The following is a 19,808-nucleotide window of genomic DNA, read 5'->3' as shown; positions in this document are numbered from 1 at the left end:
GGACGACTGGCCACGTTGGGGACACGACGAGGCAGCCTGTGCTTGTCCATGGACATGGAAAAGCCTGTCTGCCCGGCCTCTTAGTTAGCTTTCTTCCTTGCCATCCTTCCTCGAGCCTTTCCAAAGATCGTTGTTTATACATGCATGCTCTAGCCTCTACAGTAGCTCGTATAGTACTATCATAGAACAGAACGATAGAGAAGGTTTTTTTTTTCACGTCCTTTTCAATATATGTCGCCATTCTATTTGCTTGACTGTCCCGGCCGGGCCTCTCCCCCCTCCCTGCTCACAAATATCACCGGGCACGGGGACATTAACAGTCAGTCACTGTGTGTGTGTCGAGTGGAGTGCAGCGGCGTGAAGTGAAACGAGGTCACCTCACCTCACCCACCTCCCACGAATACCCAACCCAACACCCACACAGCTCTACTAGCTGGCTTGCTTGCTTGGCTGCCCTGCTCTCTCCCGCACCCGCACTCTCGCTCGGCCCATGGGCGTTGGCCGCGGCTCTTGCTGCAGCCACTGAAGACGCCCGCCCGCGGCTCCTCCCCCGCTGCTCATGGCAGGAGCTCAATGCGCCGCCACAGCTGGGCCGCGCGCCGCCGCGCCGCCGCCGCTCCTCCTCGCCCTACTCCTGCTGTGCGCCTTCCTCTGCGCCGTGCTCGTGCTGCTCGCGCCGGCGGCTCGGCAGCACGGGGACGACAGCGACGAGACGGAGGAGCTCCACGCCGCGTCTTCTCCGTGGGGCCGCCGCGACCTCCCGCGCCCGGCAGCCGCGGCGGCGTGGCGGCCCCGGCCGCGCGGGAGGTGGAACTCCGCGGGGCAGGGGCTCCGGGACGGCAAGCACGAGGTCCCCAGCGGCCCCAACCCGGACTCCAATCGGTAGGCGGAGGCCAGAGAGAGGTAGGTGGTAGATCCGTGACGTGAGCCCCGCCCGCCGTCCGTTTTCGTTCCGGCGAGCGGTGATGGTCGAAGGCTCGAAGCCCAGCTCCTGTTCCTCCTGGTGGTCGCTCGGCCGTGTAGCTAGGCGTCTCGTGTCAGCTTGTTCTTTTTGCTTATATCTTCTGTCTTCTTAATTCTTCTCCGCCTCTCCTCTCTTTCTTCTTTATCAGAGATGATGAAAATGGATGTACAAAAAGATGAGCATCGAACGCGCGCGTTACTACTACTTGATAAACTTCCGCTATTGCTGCTGTGCTCAACTCAAATCTCGTCCATATGGTCATCATCTCAAACCGGAAGCAGATTTTTACAAGCGGGAGCGGCCTTGTTCGTTCCCTGCTCGTGCTCGTACTGATAATAATTCTGCCTTGTGCTGGACCAGCCACACACACACACATGACACACCCTGATTGCTAGCTTGTACGTACAATACCATAGCATAGGCATAGCATAGCACGCGTCGTGTCTGCTTCTGCTTGGTCTCGCTCGCATCACCTGACCTGACGGCCCCTGCAGTGCAGTGCAGCTCCACGCGTGACAGCGGCCGGACAGGCAGGTATGCATTGCAATTTGCAGGGGCATGGCCGACTGGCAGCTCGCTCGCAACTGATTTGACTGGCGCCGTGACTGTACGCGCCTGTCGGCTACTACAGCAAATGCGATGCTCAAATATACTATATACAGTAGCCATTGCATCCGTTGCCCGTCAGTCAGCTTCACGTCTCCGCACCGCGCCAGAGAGACAGAGCTAGCTCCAGCTGTATTGTATGGCCCTGTTTGGCACAGCTTATTTTCAGCTTCTTCACAAATTTAAGCTAAAGTCCTGCCAAACAGGCAGTTTCTGCAGCAGCTTATCAGTTCAGCTGTTTCTCAAAATAAACTAAAAGCAGCCAACAAGCAGAAGCTGCTTTTTACCAGCTTATCAGATAAGCTGCTTTTTCAACAAGCAGCAGCTGTCCCAAATAGAGCCTATGTATCGCGCGTGCTCATGCTACGTCGTCTCGTCTATGGGATCCGATGAAATGATGGCGTCGATATGGCTCTATTTCTTATTGTCTTTAAAATAAAATTAGTTAAACACTTAAATAAACTGTGAAAAAAAAACACTTGGACCGTGATCTATTACCACCTATGTATCCCTCCCAAAGGCATAGCGCTGTGTCGTTACGCTGCCTTAACTAATTTTATTTGAGCCTTAACTAATAAATTGCGAGGGGGACAATTTATCTTTACCATCATTTGTCTGTCGCCTGATGGCCCTCAAAGGCAAAGCGCTGTGTCGTTACGCTGCCCTGGCTGCAGAATGTTGGTCCTCGGTGGACGGCGAAAAAATTGTTATTTTAGCCTTTCTAACGTGGGCTCTCTGCTATTATATAGCAACCCTCTATCTATAACTTGTGAGACCATTTATGTCTATGATTTGTGTGACTGGTGGTAAAATAGAGAAATCCACGGTTGAGAGCGATAAAATTTGCGTCGACGGCGGCGACCTTTCCTGCCGGGGCGGCGAACAGAAGGATGGGTTTGGCAACGCAGATACGTAGACTGACCACTCAAAGGACGGTATCGATTATTCTAGCCATAGGCCATAGCAGAGCCCGCGTCCGCTGGTGTGCTGTGCGTGTCCCGGTCCCATGCTCCCCGTTCGCCCTATGGGCTTTCGTAAGTACTTCGCTTATTAAACGGGCCCAGTGAGAGGATGGGCCGAATCTGTAGCATCGCGACGTGTATCCTGGGACGATTTCGGGAGGGGTTCTTCGCCCAAGTTGGGAACGGAAACCCGGCTCGGGTCGGGATCGCCTTTGCCGTCTAATCCTGTCGTCTTCCGCTTCCGCCTAGCTAGTTCGTCTTCGCCTGTCAGAATCTGGCGAATGTGCTCAGTTGCCTGTTTATAGCAACAAGTATGACTAGGGGTGGTAATGGATCGCGATCCAAATGACTCTTCACAATTTGATAGGGCCCTAACTTATTTATAGTTCAAAAATGAATAAAAATAAAGCCCGATCCTAATCCGATTCGACCCTTAAGTTTTATAGTGTAAAATTTGAGGCCCATTGTCAGCCATAAGTATGACTGTAAATACTATAAAAACATACTTCACGACGAACCTAATAACATGGTTCCATCGTGCTATAATAAATACGGAGTACGTTTTTATAGTTTCCATTTTGTTCTTAAATAAATGCACATAAAAAATTATCATTATCTAACTCTATTTTTTTTGTCTACTTTCTCTCGTTTACAAAATATAATAGTTACATGTTTATAGATGTGCGCCGCCGTACAGGGCGACCGCACGTTAAAGTCGATGCCCACTGATTCGATCTCATCTTCCGGTGAGAGCTAGCTGCCACGGGTGCAGCGCTTCTAGCACGGACGTAGCACCACGACGGAGACAACAAGTTTGTGGCGCATAGATCACACCAGCAGATAAAGAAAACATACCGCTCGATTGCATAGAGGGAGAATTGAAGCCTGTCGCGTAGGACAGTTCGGCTAGGCCAAAGACCTGCCGGTTTGACGGAGAGTTGATGCAGATCTGATCTAGCCGCAGCACCGTCGAGGTAGAGCGTGCTGATAACGTATTGAGAACTACGTTACCACGGATCACCAGATCCGCTCCCTTCCCTCCCGTCAGCAGTAGAGGCGCAAGAAGATGTAGAGAACCCGTCTCCCTTCCCATAAGCACGACAGTGGAAACACACGAGACACTGGATATAGGGTTGGGCCTCTGGCCTCTTTCTCTTCTCTATTCCATATGAGGGGGTACATGTTCTATATATAGAGACGTGATTGCCCTCAGGGGCATATTCGGTATTTGCCCACATAACCCTTCATTAGGGTTTCTCAACACTCCCCCTTGGGCGAATACCGCGACCAACACATGCCTCATTAAAACTCCGAAAAAACCCAGTGGGAAAATATGGAGAAAGAGCGCATGGTGACGCATATTGCATTTGCACTTTGTTGCCTCGTTAAAAACCTCATGTGAGAAACTTCAGAAAAACTCACCAAGGAAAAAGAGTACAACAACTGTCATCAGGACATATTTCGATCTTATATATCTAGATTCAATTGAATCTTCTATAAAGGCTAACTTTAGAAATGTGCTCCCCCTGATCCTTGCAAAACTGTATCAATAAGGCAAAACATCTTCTTCTGGAAGTATATGCATATAAAGATTTAGCAAACGGATTGCATATCCTTGCAAGGACTATTTCAGGAACTTTACCTCTACTCACTTCTAGGATATACGAGGTAAGTGCACGTATCAATATAAATAAGCCACCTTGATTGACGGTGTTCGATCGACTGGATCTATATATTTGATAGAAAGTTCCATAAAGGTTCACATATTGATCATCAAGCTCACGCCTTCAGGGCATAGAATATGACATTTATTGTCTCACGATTGTGATCAATATAAGCATTCGCTCCCCCTGACGATGACATCTGTCAAAGTCGTTATCCCTCATAACTCAAGCATATTCTTCAAGATATATGTCTCATTGTTCATCTGGAACAACGAGAATGGATGAGGTTGGGGTGCTATCATTTTCTATCTTACACCACAATTTATATATAGTTGTGCAAAGCAAATAACATGTCCTTCAATAGGACTTAGGGGATAATATAGTTGAATAGTACATAATCTAAATATGACACATCGCTCCAGGCGTTCATCCATCGCAACTTCTATGATGGTGTAACAAAAGTCCATCAAAGATCGTAATCCATCAGGGATTTTTCATCGATCAGATACATCGTTATAGTCTGTCATTCTGGCACAATGGGGATATTTTTGCCAGTAACACCTAAACCTTATAGGTTTCTGCCATCGGGGCTTTAGAGGATACCGTAATTCCACATCAAGTGGAAAATACCATGAGTAAAACTCGTGGAATGCACATGTGCTTATTTGGTGAACTTCAAGTCCTTTGGTACCTCATCTTATTCCTTTTCGGGTCTGTATGGGTCTTTATCCATTTATAGGGATTATCAAACTTTGGTGTTCAACACAGACTTTATTTCTTCTGGAAAGGTTCCATCAAGGAACTATAATCTCATCTAGGAGATATTCTCTCTACATAGAAGAGTGTTCATTCGTCATGAATGTATTATTCAGTACGAGATTTATATGTTGCATATTTATAATTCAAAGATATGGGTCCTCCTAGGATCTCATGACGGATCTTCAGAATCCTATTAACTGCATATTTTAATTCATGCCATTTGCCAGATATATTACTTAGCGGAACAGTGTTTATTCAACACATATGTGGGATGGGTCTCTCACAAGACCACTTGAACCATCGCATTCACCACACATTATTTCAATAGTGCCCATAAATGTCCGAACTTCAAGCTCATGACTTTCATTTTGCGATTATTGGTTCAGCCTCGATTGCATTTATCAATGACCCGATAAGAGAGCTTAAAACACTCATGCCTAGGACTTTGTTTTGGATCCCTTTGCAATCTATAGAGGCAAGATAAGTGTCGACATATTTGTCTCCCACATTTAATAATGATCTCCGTCATTTCCCAAAACGAAAGATTCATTGTTCCGTATTCCCAGCACAATGATATTGCGCGCATTGCTAGGAATTTCATCATCAAGATGAACCTCTTCGTGAGGCAGATCACCATCAAGGTGAATTAATCGGAGGAGAGTTATTACAGACCACGTGAATCTGCAATCAGAGCATATGCTTTGACTAAGGCTGATGGATCATATTCGCAGGCGTCCTCGAGAATAGATCAAATATCAATAAGTCAAATGTGGATATGATATTAATCCCGGGTATATCCACATCTACATCAGGTAGAAGCATTCAGACCAATATGGTTACTCCTCAACGATTTCTGGCAAACTCCATATACACAGGAGTACACACCGAACGACAGGTTCAGTTTGGCTTTTGTGCGTTTAATAGAATATTGAGGCATTACATTATATGGGCATTCCTCCCCCTAATGCCGAGATGTTCTAAAAGCATACAGATAATATCCCCAACCACAATCATTCAGTTGTGGCCAATGTATGCTATTGTGGTGATTTATTTGGGAAATCTTACGCACATTACAGATAGGGGTTTTATGCAGTGAGCATTGGACTTAGATTAATGTAGTGGCATGAATACTACATCTTTTTCCTTCAACATGAAGGGTTAGTCTCAACATCCAGTGAGACACGCAACAACAAGTTGCTTCGTGGTTACAATTCTGCAAACTTGCTGTTATTATCACCAAATATACAGTCAATCATCAGGATTTAGACTGATACGCGCAACAATATGTTAGCCATAAAAACAAAATACTTTAGGGCTCATGCACACCATTTGTCATTTGGAGCAAGTAGTTGACTTCAGATCAACAAGGACAATGACCATCAGGTCTAGCGCTCACAAGAACATTCATTGGTTGCATTGTGCTTTCAAGTACATAGGAGAATTTGCGCATATACAATGGCGGTAAAGTGCACGACATCAGGCCAATGCTGCCAAGCAGAGATTTTTATATGCAGAGATGTATAGTCCAGCTCGTTTTTATCATTGCCCATGGGTTACCCATTTACTCATACCATTTTGAAATTGGGTATCGATTTGTGCAACATTTTTAGGTATAATAATTTTGAGAGAAAACTTATAACAATAGTAAATTATGTGGTGTTGCCAACAGGGCAAACATTTCTCCTCATATTATATACCAAATTGTTCTATATAGCATTATTTCGATCTCTTCATATTGTTCAGCAAAAAGAGAAGCTTTAGAACAGACAAGGCCAAGAATTCATTTTATCCGGGAAAAATCACCATATAACCAGCTTTTGATGAAGCAAATGATGATAACTGCTTGGCAAGAACGAAACAATACTGGTATCCACCTAGGATCCATCTTCAACAACAGATATTACTGCTCTCATACGAAGAAATTATCAGGAGTAGAGAGGATACAACAAGACTCTACAAGATCTTCATATTTCTATCACAAATTATCATCACTAGTAGTCTAGTGGTCAAGACATATGACTCTTCTGGCTCCGAGGACCAATGACATGTTAATGTCTAATTTAGCTTCAAGCTCTGTGGTGATGTGGGATTTCATAGTTATTTATCTACTCTTCTCACTTCTGGTAGATCGGAGGTAGATAATGGTAAGCATGCAAAAGGGTGGAATTTAGTGTAGTTCGGCTACATAAACCCCAGGTATGTGTCCATTCAGGACCGACCTTTACCATTTAGCTTACAATGTATACCAAACTTGTCAAAGGACTATCCCGAGTCAATTCAGTGACTATAAGTATTTACAATTCCGAGAGATGTATGCGACACAGGCATAGAGGTTCTAGATAAAACGAGTAAAGTGGTTCGACGGGAACACACTATGGTTTTCACATCAAGATAGTGAAAATTTTCTCAGAATAACCTCTCGGTATACTCGCAACTTCGTGTTGCTAGCGGTTACATGTCCTTTTATCTCATAGTTTGCTTCATGTCATTCAGCGACAAAGAGAACAATATGCTAACATCTGGTTGAGCATTGTATGGTTGAGATTTTTAGTCTTCAATTATTTGGTAAAGTCTTTTGTTTACTAATCGAATCCCAATTTGTGATGTCTTCTATGCCAAAAAGGCTTTCATGCATTATATTATATATCTTCGGGTTACTTTGGGTAAAACTTTATGCATGAGGAGAGAGCTAAAAATTAATTTATCTGTGTTTAATTGTAATTCAATTTAATTTCCCAGATTTCCAAGCACTATAGAGCTTGATATAGTTGTTATGGCCACTTGGCGATATATAAATATGATGCCACACAACACAGTCAAATAAAATATAGAGCCAAATAAAATTATTTAAGAAGGTTGCGTATTGACTTCAGAGGCTTGAACAACCCACCACAATCCACGCGAGTACAAGCTCTAGCGTCTAGTGTCAACGCGTGTGCGGCCATCAGGGCCACGACAACACAACAAGCCTTCGTAATAAGCGCAACAGGCACAATTATGGCTCGGTAATCGGGGTACACGATAAGTCCACGCAACGTGCGCAACAAGCGCAATTGTGGCTCGATGATAACGACAGACGAACAGTGCCTACAGGGCATGCGAAAAATATGTGACTCGGCGATGGAGGTCCAACTTAACAGGAGTGATCCGATTAAGTGAGAGTGCGATATAGCAATCACATGACGCAACCAAGTTCGTACGACACAAATACTGCGTCATGTTGCCAGGGCGCAGCCAGTGCTCAGCCAATGCCATAACTCGGTCGATTACCAACGCAGCCTGATCGGCGTGTCCGAGTACCCACTATACAATTTAATCGCTCGACGTGAGTCCAAAAGCTCAACATAATATAAATATTTAGAGCGATTTAAGTTAGCACAATACAACATTCATATGTATTTTAATTTTCTACTAAGTATCTACTACAGGAAATAAAAAGTAGAAAACAAACACAATAAAAAGCAGAAAACAAACACATCATGTGTAAAAGACAATTTCCCATATTTAAGCATGTATTTTTCTACTAATTATTTGCGACAGGAAATAATTAATTAATGTAAAAACTGACTTTATTCTACTTGCTATTTGCAACAGGAAATAAATAGTATAAGTAACATAGAGCATGCATAAAAATTGTACTAAAGCTGAGGAATTGTTTTCTAGCCGCCACTACCACAACTCGTTTTTATTATTAGCCGTCTCTTTCCTATTTGTCCGTACATGCAGGACGGTGACCAGTTCTCACGGCATGCAAGCAACATGGACAACAAATCAAAGGACTGCATTTGCATGTAACCGCTTTGACCGCTTTTAACTGGATGATATTGCGCCATGTGGGCTGGCCGTCGGCGCTGCGCGCCTAGATGTGCAGTGCTCGTGGTGGGCAGCACGTGGAGCCCGGCTGCAGGCGGGAGCAGGTTGCCAACAGCGCTGAGGGCGGCTAGTCGACGGTAGTGCGCAGGCGAGGCTTCGCACGAGAGCTTGTGGAGCAGAGGCCGAAGCTCCGTGTGTCCGCTTCCGGGCGCCGCCGTACAGGGCGACCGCACGTTAAAGTCGATGCCCACTGATTCGATCTCATCTTCCGGTGAGAGCTAGCTGCCACGGGTGCAGCGCTTCTAGCACGGACGTAGCACCACGACGGAGACAACAAGTTTGTGGCGCATAGATCACACCAGCAGATAAAGAAAACATACCGCTCGATTGCATAGAGGGAGAATTGAAGCCTGTCGCGTAGGACAGTTCGGCTAGGCCAAAGACCTGCCGGTTTGACGGAGAGTTGATGCAGATCTGATCTAGCCGCAGCACCGTCGAGGTAGAGCGTGCTGATAACGTATTGAGAACTACGTTACCACGGATCACCAGATCCGCTCCCTTCCCTCCCGTCAGCAGTAGAGGCGCAAGAAGATGTAGAGAACCCGTCTCCCTTCCCATAAGCACGACAGTGGAAACACACGAGACACTGGATATAGGGTTGGGCCTCTGGCCTCTTTCTCTTCTCTATTCCATATGAGGGGGTACATGTTCTATATATAGAGACATGATTGCCCTCAGGGGCATATTCGGTATTTGCCCACATAACCCTTCATTAGCGTTTCTCAACACGTCTTCGCCTGTCACAATCTGGCGAATGTGCTCAGTTGCCTGTTTATAGCAACAAGTATGACTGTAAATACTATAAAAACATACTTCACGACGAACCTAATAACATGGTTCCATCGTGCTATAATAAATACGGAGTACGTTTTTATAGTTTCAATTTTGTTCTTAAATAAATGCACATAAAAAATTATCATCTAACTCTATTCTTTGTCTACTTTCTCTCGTTCACAAAATATAATACTTACATGTTTATAGATGTGTATATACGTAATTTCTCAAAAACATTGGAGCAAAGTGTCTATATATTGCTACAATTTTTCATTTATGCTTCAAAATAGAGTATAAAATACATAGGCTTGTGTGTTATGTTGGCTAGATTGTTGCGAATGTTGGTTTGGAGCTAACCATCATTTTTCAAGTCCTCGTTTATACATAATTTTAACTTTTTCTCATTAAAATATACTTATTTCCGAAGAAAAAAAACACATCTGTCGGGTACCGTAATCAGGGGTACCCCCAACACTCCTAAACACGGCTGGTAAGCTCCATCAACACAAACTGCAGAGACTGATGGGCACGGTTCACGTCAAGACCTCGCCTACCAAGGGACGCAATCTCGTCTCACTCGACCCCGGCCTCGGGCAGGAACAGTAGTCCCGGACGAATTCACGCCTCGCCCGAGGGTCTCCTCAGGCAGTAGGCGCACCCTCGGCTCGCCCGAGGCCCAGCTCGGGCAGGCTTCGTCGAGAAGCAACCTTGGCCAAATCGCCTCACCAACCGACCGTATCGCAGGCGCATTCAATGCGAGGATCGTCTGACACCTTATCCTGACACGCGCGCCTCAGTCGGCCAGGTCGAAGTGACAGCAGTCACTTCGCCCTTTCACTGACCGATCTGACAGGAAAACAGTGCCGCTCAACCCGCTCCGACTGCTGTGCCAGCCACCCGGGCAAAGCTGACAACACCAAGTTCAGCCTCGGGCGCGACAGGAAGCTCCGCCTCGCCAGACCTTAGGCCTCGGCCTCGGGAGGAGGTCTCCGCCTCGCCCGACCCCAAGACTCGGCCTCAGCCTCGGCCTCGAGAGAAATCGTGTCCTCGCCCAACCCCGGCCTCGGCCTCGGGAGAAGTCTCCGCCTTGCCCGACCTTGGGCTCGGACCGACCGCGCCACAGGGGATACATCATTACCCTACCCCTAGCTAGCTCAGGCTATGAGGGAACAAGACCGGCGTCCCATCTGGCTTGTCCCGATAACAGGTAATGATGGCTCCCCGCGTGCGTCCATGATGACGGTGGTTCTCAGCCCCCTACGGAAGCAAGGAGACGTCAGTAGGATCCCAGCAGCACCGCCAGATGTGCTTCTACAGGGCTCAGGCACTTCTCCGACGGCCACGTTATCGCGTACACAGGGCTCTAGCACCTCTCCGACAACCACGTTGGTATGTACACAGGGCTCAGGCACCTCTCTGCTAGACACGTTAGCGCATAAGCTACACCCCCCATTGTACACCTGGACCCTCTCCTTGCATCTATAAAAGGGAGGTCCAGGGCCTTCCTGCGGGAGGGTCGCGCGGGGGAAGGACAAGCTAACGAACAGGCTCACTCCCTCTCTCTCGCGAACGCTTGTAACCCCTACTACGAGCACACCCCCCTGGTGCGAGATAATACGAGTCGTGTTTTCTCCTTGTGTTCCATCTCGCGCCAAACCATCTGGTCGGTCCAGGGACCCCCAGGTTCGAAACGCCGACAGTTGGCACGCCAGGTAGGTGCCTGCTGCGTGTTAACGAATAACTTCCCGTTGAGTTCCAGATGGGTAGTCTTCAGCAACCTCTTCAGCCCGGGACGGTGCTCCGCTTCGGGAGTCTCGAGTTCATGTCCCTCGACGGCAGCTACGACATGGTACTCCTCCCCCCGCAGCGCGACAACAACAACGACGGTAGTCAGCTCGCCCGACGGCGGCGAACTCGACGGCGTCTTCCCCCCGTGGCGGAAGAGCAGCATCCGAGTTTGCCTCACCACCCTCCTCGCTGCAGAAGGAGGAGACGGGGCAACTGTGGCCAAGCAGAAGGCGACACCTTGTCGGCTGTCGGTCAAGAGCGAGTCGACGACGCCGGCACCCCAGCGGGGGACATGTCGGGCGTTGTCCTCGCACTTGAGACAACGACGGATGTCGTTTCCCTGCAACGTGCCAACCCCAAGCGGACTAATGACGCCAGCACTCTCGCGAAGGACTTGCTGGGCGTTAGCCTCGTACCTGAGATGACGGTGCAGTCCATCCCCAACTCGACTTCCTCACCGTCCATCGACCAAGAGGTACCGTCTGTTTTCCATCCTGTGCCTTTTAGATTCAGCTTTGATCCACCAAGCGACCCCGCTGCGATGAGCGCTTTCGTAAAGGCGTACCCCAACCTTCCGGGGTACCACATGTGGTCATCCTGGGACCGACTGACGACCGTCTCAACCAACGGGCCCCAGGGTTCCGAGGAAGAGGATGACCCCGACTCCGGTTGGGATTTCTCCGGGCTCAATGATCCCAGTGCCATGCGAGGCTTCATGACCGCATGTGACTACTGCCTCTCCGGTTGCTCTGATGATGGCCACAGCCTTGACTACGAGGGTTGTGGCCCAAGTCGCGAATGTTTCCACGTCGATCTAGGGGGTCACGACGAAGGCAACCACCTCAGTATGCCGGAGGATGACGATACCCCTGTGCCTGCTTCTCGCGTTGACATCCCGCGGGAGCTAGCTATGGTCCCAGTCCATGCGGGGGGTCAGGACACACAGCTCGAGCAAATCCACGAGATGCAGGCCAAGCTCGACGAGGAAGCAGGGCAACTTGTGCAGCTCCGGCAAAACATCGAGCAGGAGTGGGCAGGCCGAGCACTCGTCGGAGAAGCGCGTCATCGGGCCCAGGACGTCCAACGCCGTATCGTTGACGATGCCAGGGCAAGGCTGCCCCCGGCCTCCAGCGGGGTCAGCCAGAATCTAGCTGCAGCGGCAATACTAGTCCGAGCGATGCCGGAACCATCCACCACCGAGGGGCGGGGTATTCAAGGAGAACTCAAGAATCTCCTAGAGGATGCTGCGGTCCGACGGGCCGAAAGCTCTACCTCCCGAAGGCAAGGGTGACCCCGGAGCATCGCGCAACGACTTCCCGACTCATGCGGGAGGCCTCGGTCCACACCAGGAGCACGCGGGACGGGACGGCTGCAGCCCCGGGTCGCCTCAGTGACGAGCCACACCATCGCAACCGTCGCGCCCGCCTCGACGAGAGGGTGCGTCGAGGCTACCACCCCAGGCGCGGAGGACGCTACGACACTGAGGAGGATCAAAGTCCCTCGCCCGAACCACCAGATCCGCAAGCCTTCAGCCGGGCCATACGACGGGCGCCGTTCCCGGCTCGGTTCCGGGCCCCGACTACCATCACCAAGTATTCGGGGGAAACAAGGCCGGAGTTGTGGCTTGCGGACTACCGGCTGGCATGCCAGCTGGGAGGGATGGACGACGACAACCTTATCATCCGCAACCTCCCCCTGTTCCTCTTCGACGCTGCCCGGGCCTGGCTGGAGCATCTGCCTCCCGCGCAGATCTCCAACTGGGATGACCTGGTCAAGGCCTTCGCTGGAAATTTCCAGGGCACGTACGTGCGCCCTGGGAACTCGTGGAATCTCCGAAGCTGCCGCCAGCAGCCAGGGGAATCCCTGCGAGAGTACATCCGACGGTTTTCAAAGCAGCGCACCGAGCTGCCCAACATCACCGACTCAGATGCCATCGGGGCATTCCTCGCCGGCACCACCTGCCGAGACCTGGTGAGCAAACTAGGGCGCAAGACTCCCACCAAGGCGAGCGAGTTGATGGACATCGCCACCAAGTTCGCCTCTGGTCTGGAGGTGGTCGAAGCCATCTTCCGGAAGGACAAGCAGCCTCAGGGACGGCAGCAGGAAGACGCCCCGAGGCGTCCGCCCAGCGTGGCACGAAGAAGAAGGCCAAGAAGAAGGCGCAAGCAAAGCGCGACGCCGCTGACGTGGATCTCGTTGCTGCTGTCGAACACAGGAACCCTCGGAAGCCTCCCGGAGGGGCCAACCTGTTCGACAAGATGCTCAATGAGTCGTGCCCCTATCACCAGGGTCCCGTCAAGCACACCCTTGAGGAATGCGTCATGCTTTGGCGCTACTTCCATAAGGTCGGGCCCCCGGCGGGAGATGGCAAAGGCCAAGACAACAACAAGAAAGAGGGCGACAAGGAAGAGGAGTTCCCCGAGGTCCACGGCTGCTTCATGACCTACGGTGGGCAAGTGGCGAACGCCTCGGCTCGGCACTGTAAGCAGGAGCGCCGGGAGGTCTGCTCGGTGAAGGTGGCGGCGCCAGTCTACCTAGACTGGTCCGACAAGCCCATCACCTTTGACCAAGGCGACCACCCCGACTGCGTGTCGAGCCCAGGAAGGTACCCGCTCGTTGTCGATCCTGTCATTGGCAACGCCAGGCTCACCAAGGTCCTCATGGACGAAGGCAGCAACCTCAACATCATCTACGCCGAGACCCTCGGGCTCTTGGGGATCGATCTGTCCACAATCGGGGCTGGTGCGGCGCCCTTTCACGGGATCGTCCTCGGAAAGCTCGTCCTCCCCCTTGGACAACTCGATTTGCCTGTCTACTTCGGAACTCCCTCCAACTTCCACAGGGAAACCCTCACGTTCGAGATGGTCGGGCTCTGAGGGACCTACCACGCGGTGCTGGGGAGGCCGTGCTACGCCAAGTTCATGGCCGTCCCCAACTACACATACCTCAAGTTCAAGATGTCAGGCCCCAACGGGGTCATCACCGTCGGATCCACGTACCGACACGCGTACGAATGCGACGTGGAGTGCGTGGAGTACGCTGAGGCCCTCGCCGAGTCCGAGGCCCTCATCGCCGACCTGGAGTGCCTCTCCAAGGAGGTGCCTGATGCGAAGCGCCACGCCGGCAACTTCAAACCAACTGAGGCGGTTAAGTCCGTCCCCCTCGACCCCAGCAACGACGCCTGCAAGCAAGTCCGGATCGGCTCCGAGCTCGACCCCAAATAGGAAGCAGTGCTCGTCTACTTTCTCCGCGCAAACGCCGAAGTTTTTGCGTGGAGTCCCTCGGACATGCTCGGCATACCGAGGGATGTCGCCGAGCACTCACTGGACATCCGAGTCGGTGCCCGACCCGTGAAGCAGCCTCTATGCCGTTTCGACGAAGAAAAGCGCAGAGCCATAGGCGAGGAGATCCACAAGCTCATGGCTGCGGGGTTCATCAAAGAGGTATTCCATCCCGAATGGTTAGCTAACCCTGTGCTTGTAAAGAAGAAAGGTGGGAAGTGGAGGATGTGCATAGACTACACTGGTCTAAACAAAGCATGTCCGAAGGTTCCCTACCCTCTGCCTCGCATCGATCAAATTGTGGACTCCACTGCTAGGTGCGAAACCCTGTCATTCCTCGACGCCTATTCAGGTTACCACCAAATCAAGATGAAAGAGTCCGACCAGCTCGCAACTTCTTTCATCACACCTTTTGGCATGTACTGTTATACTACTATGCCATTTGGCTTGAGGAATGCAGGTGCAACATACCAAAGTGCATGAACCACGTGTTCGGAGAGCACATCGGCCGAACGGTTGAGGCTTATGTCGATGACATCGTTGTGAAGACGAGGAAAGCCTCCGACCTCCTCTCCGACCTTGAGGCGACATTCAAGTGTCTGAGAGCGAAGGGCGTGAAGCTCAATCCCGAGAAGTGTGTCTTCGGAGTCCCCCGAGGCATGCTCCTGGGGTTCATCATCTTCGAGCGGGGCATCGAGGCCAACCCGGAGAAAATCGCGACCATCACCAACATGGGGCCTATCAAAGATTTGAAATGAGTACAAAGGGTCATGGGATGCCTTGCGGCTCTGAGCCACTTCATCTCGCGCCTCGGCGAAAAAGGCCTACCCTTGTACCGCCTCTTAAGGAAGGCCGAGCGCTTCACTTGGACCCCCGAGGCCGAGGAAGCCCTCGGAAACTTAAAGGCGCTCCTTACAAACGCGCTCATCTTGGTGCCCCCGCTGCGGGAGAGGCCCTCTTGATCTACGTCGCCGCAACCACTCAGGTGGTCAGCGCTGCGATCGTAGTCGAGAGACGAGAAGAAGGGCATGCACTGCTCGTCCAGAGGCCGGTCTACTTCATCAGTAAGGTGTTATCTTACACTCGGGGGCTTGCGGTCACCACGCAGCACCTCGAGCCCTCGTGGGAAACGCTTTCCGACAAGGTTTCTACTGGCCGACCGCGGTGGCCGACACCACTAGGATTATACGCTCCTGCCAAGGGTGTCAATTCTACGCAAGACAGACGCACCTGCCCGCTCAGGCCCTACAGACAATACCCATCACCTAGGCGTTTGCCGTGTGGGGTCTGGACCTCGTCGGTCCCTTGCAGAAGGCACCCGGGGGCTTCTCGCACCTGTTGGTCGCCATCGACAAATTCTCCAAGTGGATCGAGGTCCGACCCCTAACCAACATCAGGTCCGAGCAGGCGGTGGCATTCTTCACAAACATCATCCATCACATTGGGGTCACGAACTCCATCATCACCGACAATGGCACGCAGTTCACTGGGAAGAAGTTCCTGGACTTCTGCGAGGACCACCACATCCGTGTGGACTGGGCCGCCGTAGCTCACCCCATGACGAATGGGCAGGTGGAGCGTGCCAACGGTATGATTCTGCAGGGACTTAAACCGAGGATCTACAACGACCTCAACAAGTTCGGCAAGCGGTGGATGAAAGAGATACCCTCGGCGGTCTGGAGTATGAGGACGACGCCGAGCCGAGCCACGGGTTTCTCGCCGTTCTTTCTAGTCTATGGGGCCGAGGCTATCTTACCCACAGACTTAGAATACGGTTCCCTGAGGACAAAGGCGTACGACGACCGAAGCAACCAGACCAGCCGAGAAGACTCACTGGACCAGCTCGAAGAAGCTCGGGACGTGGCCTTACTACACTCGGCACGGTATCAGCAGTCTCTGCGACGCTACCACGCCCGAATGGTCTGGTCCCGAGACTTCCAGGTGGGAGACCTGGTACTTCGGCTGTGACAAGACGCCCGAGGGCGCCACAAGCTTACTCCTCCCTGGGAAGGGTCGTTCATCATCGCCAAGATTTTGAATCCTAGAACATACAAGCTGGCCAACGATCAAGGCGAGGTCTACAACAACACTTGGAACATCCAACAGCTACGTCGCTTCTACCCTTAAAATGTTTCAAGTCGTTCATATACCTTGTTCTCTTTACATACATAAATAAAGTCTAACTGTCAAGGAAGGATCAGCCTTGCCTCGGCAAAGCCCGACCCTCCCTCGGGGGCTAGAAGGGGGGAACCCCCTCTGCGTCAAAATTTTCCTCGGAAAAGTCTTTTGTCAGAACGTCTTTCGCGCTTTTCGACTGCTTCGATAGCGGGGTCCTAAAAATGACGAGAGTACACGTAAGCGGCAAGGCCGACTGAGCCGAGGGACTCCTACGCCTCCGGGATACGGATACCTCACTCATCACCTTCCGCGATAAGTAACTCACGCTCGGATAAGCGATTCTGCTACCGAACAAGTCCTAACGCTTGAAGACATTTCTGCCAGAACGACTTTCGTGCCGTTTCGACTGCTTCGATAGCAGAACCCTAAAAACGACGAGAGTACACGTAAGTGGCAAGGCCGACCGAGCCGAGGGACTCCTACGCCTCCGGGATACAGATACCTCACTCATCACCTTCCGTGAAAAGTAACTCACGCTCGAACGAGGGATTCTGCTACCAAACAAGTCCTAACACACGAAACGAGAAGAAAGAAAACACAGCTTTATAATTCAGCGTTAAAATGTTTAGGCCTCAACGGCCGCGAAAAACATATGCATGCTTCAGACAAACTGTCCCTGCAGGTTCGGACATCGGCAGGGGGAGGAGCAGCACCCTCGGCGGAATCTGGCCCGGCCTCAGACGGCGACACGGGTGGAGGGATCTCCACCTCGAAGGAGAACGCTAACACCGCGCTTGGGCCCTCACGACCAGGTTCTTCGCAAGGGTTCCGGCCCGAGCGGACGCCTCGGTTGGCCGCTCCGTAGCCTCAGCCAGCTGTCCCCCGAGGACCTCAGCCCGGCTCACGGCCTCGGCAACGTGACTCTGGGGTTGGTCCCGCTCGTGGACGACCTAACCAAGCTCCAGCCGTCGCTGCTGCACCTCTTCGGCCTGGGAAGCCACATGCTCCCGGGCCGACGAAGCCTCTTTTCGACCTGACTCCGCTTCTGTCCACGCCGACACCGCTGCCTCCAGCTCCAGCTCATCGCAGAGCGGCCGAAGGTTCTAAAACTGAGCAAGAGAAGCCTTGAGTGGCAAGGCTGACCGAGCCGAGGGACTCCTACGCCTCCGGGATACGAATACCTCACTCGTCACCTTCCGCCCAAGGCAACTCACGCTCGGTTAAGTGGTTCCGCTAGCCGACAGGCAAGTCCTAGTGCTCGAAATGAGGAAAAACACGGCATCACGCTAAAATGCCCAGATGTTCAGGCCTCAGCAGCCACAACGAACAAACACCCATACTCAGGGTGCCATTACAAACGGGACTCTGGTTCCACTCCCGCGGGTATGAACAACCTCTACACCAGAGGGCCTGTGGGATAACAAACTCCGGGTGGCTTGCCGGCGACCGCTCCATCAGCAACGACAACGACCTCCGCCTCGGGCGGCTAAGCAGCAGCAGCGATGACCTCAGGGCAAATGCTGCAGTGAGAAGGCCCTTGCCCACGTCCCCACTCGAGGGGCGAGGACAAGCCATCAAAGCCAAAGAGCCGAAGGTCTGACCGCGGGTGGCGTCGACGGTCTCGTCGGCGGAGAAACCTCCTCCGGCTATCACCACCTCAGCACCGACGACAGCGGCCACCTGCGCGCTAGCGCCACGCCGACGAGGGGCAGCCGCCCCAGCCTGCACTGGCAGATCCCCACTCAAGTCCTCGCAGATGGACCAGCGCCAGCCTCCGCGCGGAGGTGACGTGCCAGAGTGAGGACAAGACAATCCAAGGACGCGAACATCGCCCGCGCGGCGTACAACGTCTTGGACGATCCCCCGGTGCGCACGGCGCAACAGTCGCCCGTGCGATGGACGGACGGTCACGCCCGGACCAAGCGGCAGGAGGCAGCGTCGGAGGCCGTGCCAGAGCCAGCTGAGCCAACGATCCAGGCACGCTGGAGCTGACGACGCTTGCGACCAACCGGTCCCGCGTTGTCGAAGTTCGCCCCCTCCGCAAGGCCGGTGAGCGCCCTCTCCCCTGAATGCTGAAGGAAGAGGCGGCCTACCGGCCCATGCGGGAGGTAGAACCCCTGCTCAGCTCGCCCTCCACCACAGCGAGGATGATGAACATCCTTGAAGTTGAGGGCGGGGCAGAGGCCGCAGCCCGGCTTGCTTCTCCCCACCACGAGGCCTACGGTCAACATCCTGGGTGACCGCCGGCAGGGGACTGCAGTCGGGCTGCCTCATGAAAATCCTTGAAGCCGAGCGATGTCTGAAGAGCGCCAACCCCCGCGGGGTCGCGCTCCTCCAGCAGTAGCAAGAAGAAGGCGACACGGGTGCTCCCCATCCGGGGACTCGGAAGGTGGAAGGGCGCAATGCATGAGGGGAGTGCGGAGGCATGTCTACCGCCCGGGGGATCGATCCCTTTTTAAAGGCGGCTCTCCCTACTCGCATCCCAAGCATCACAGGCAAAGTCTCCACTGACGAGCTACAGGGTTCCCACCCTCCGACGCGGGGGCTGGGTCCCATATGTCATGCGAGCGGACCGGAAACAGAAGAAGCCAAAACCCCTGCACGTGAAGCAGGTAACCGCCCCGCGGTTATAAGCGTCCCCCATCCTCGCCGAAACCGGCGGGCGAAAGGGCGGACCGCCATGCAGGAGGCGTGCAACCGCACCACGGTTGTGCACCCTTTCGGCTTCATCGCATCCGGTGGGTCGGCATGAAGGCCCGGGCCCGCATGTCATGCAACCGGCGCAACGGTTACTGCGTGCAAGGAAACCGCACCGCCACTCGTGCCAATGTCGCGTCTTCTCGACTATGGAACCAGTGTCGCGACTCAAGGCAGCCCTGCGCATGACCCAACAGTGCCAATCGAGCACAACGATCATGGGTCAGTCAGCCGCGGGAGGAGGCACGGCGGTTGATATGGCCAAAAGTGGGCCGGCAGTAATTGCAGCAGCAGACGAGCAAAATCAGCGGCCAAATCGCCT

General features: G+C 52.3%; 1 protein-coding gene across 1 annotated transcript; it reads left to right on the top strand.

Annotated features, from left to right (window-relative positions):
- Nucleotides 1-257: 257 nt before the first annotated feature.
- LOC103654128 (uncharacterized) lies at nt 258-1,202 on the top strand. Its single transcript, XM_020551909.2, has one exon. The coding sequence runs from the start codon at nt 560-562 to the stop codon at nt 884-886; it is 327 nt and encodes a 108-aa protein (XP_020407498.1). The 5' UTR covers nt 258-559; the 3' UTR covers nt 887-1,202.
- Nucleotides 1,203-19,808: the final 18,606 nt, after the last annotated feature.

Source organism: Zea mays, chromosome 4, assembly GCF_902167145.1.
Source record: "Zea mays cultivar B73 chromosome 4, Zm-B73-REFERENCE-NAM-5.0, whole genome shotgun sequence".
Taxonomy (NCBI): domain Eukaryota; kingdom Viridiplantae; phylum Streptophyta; class Magnoliopsida; order Poales; family Poaceae; genus Zea; species Zea mays.
The sequence above is the reverse complement of the archived record's forward strand: the minus strand, read 5'-3'. Positions and strand labels throughout refer to the sequence as shown.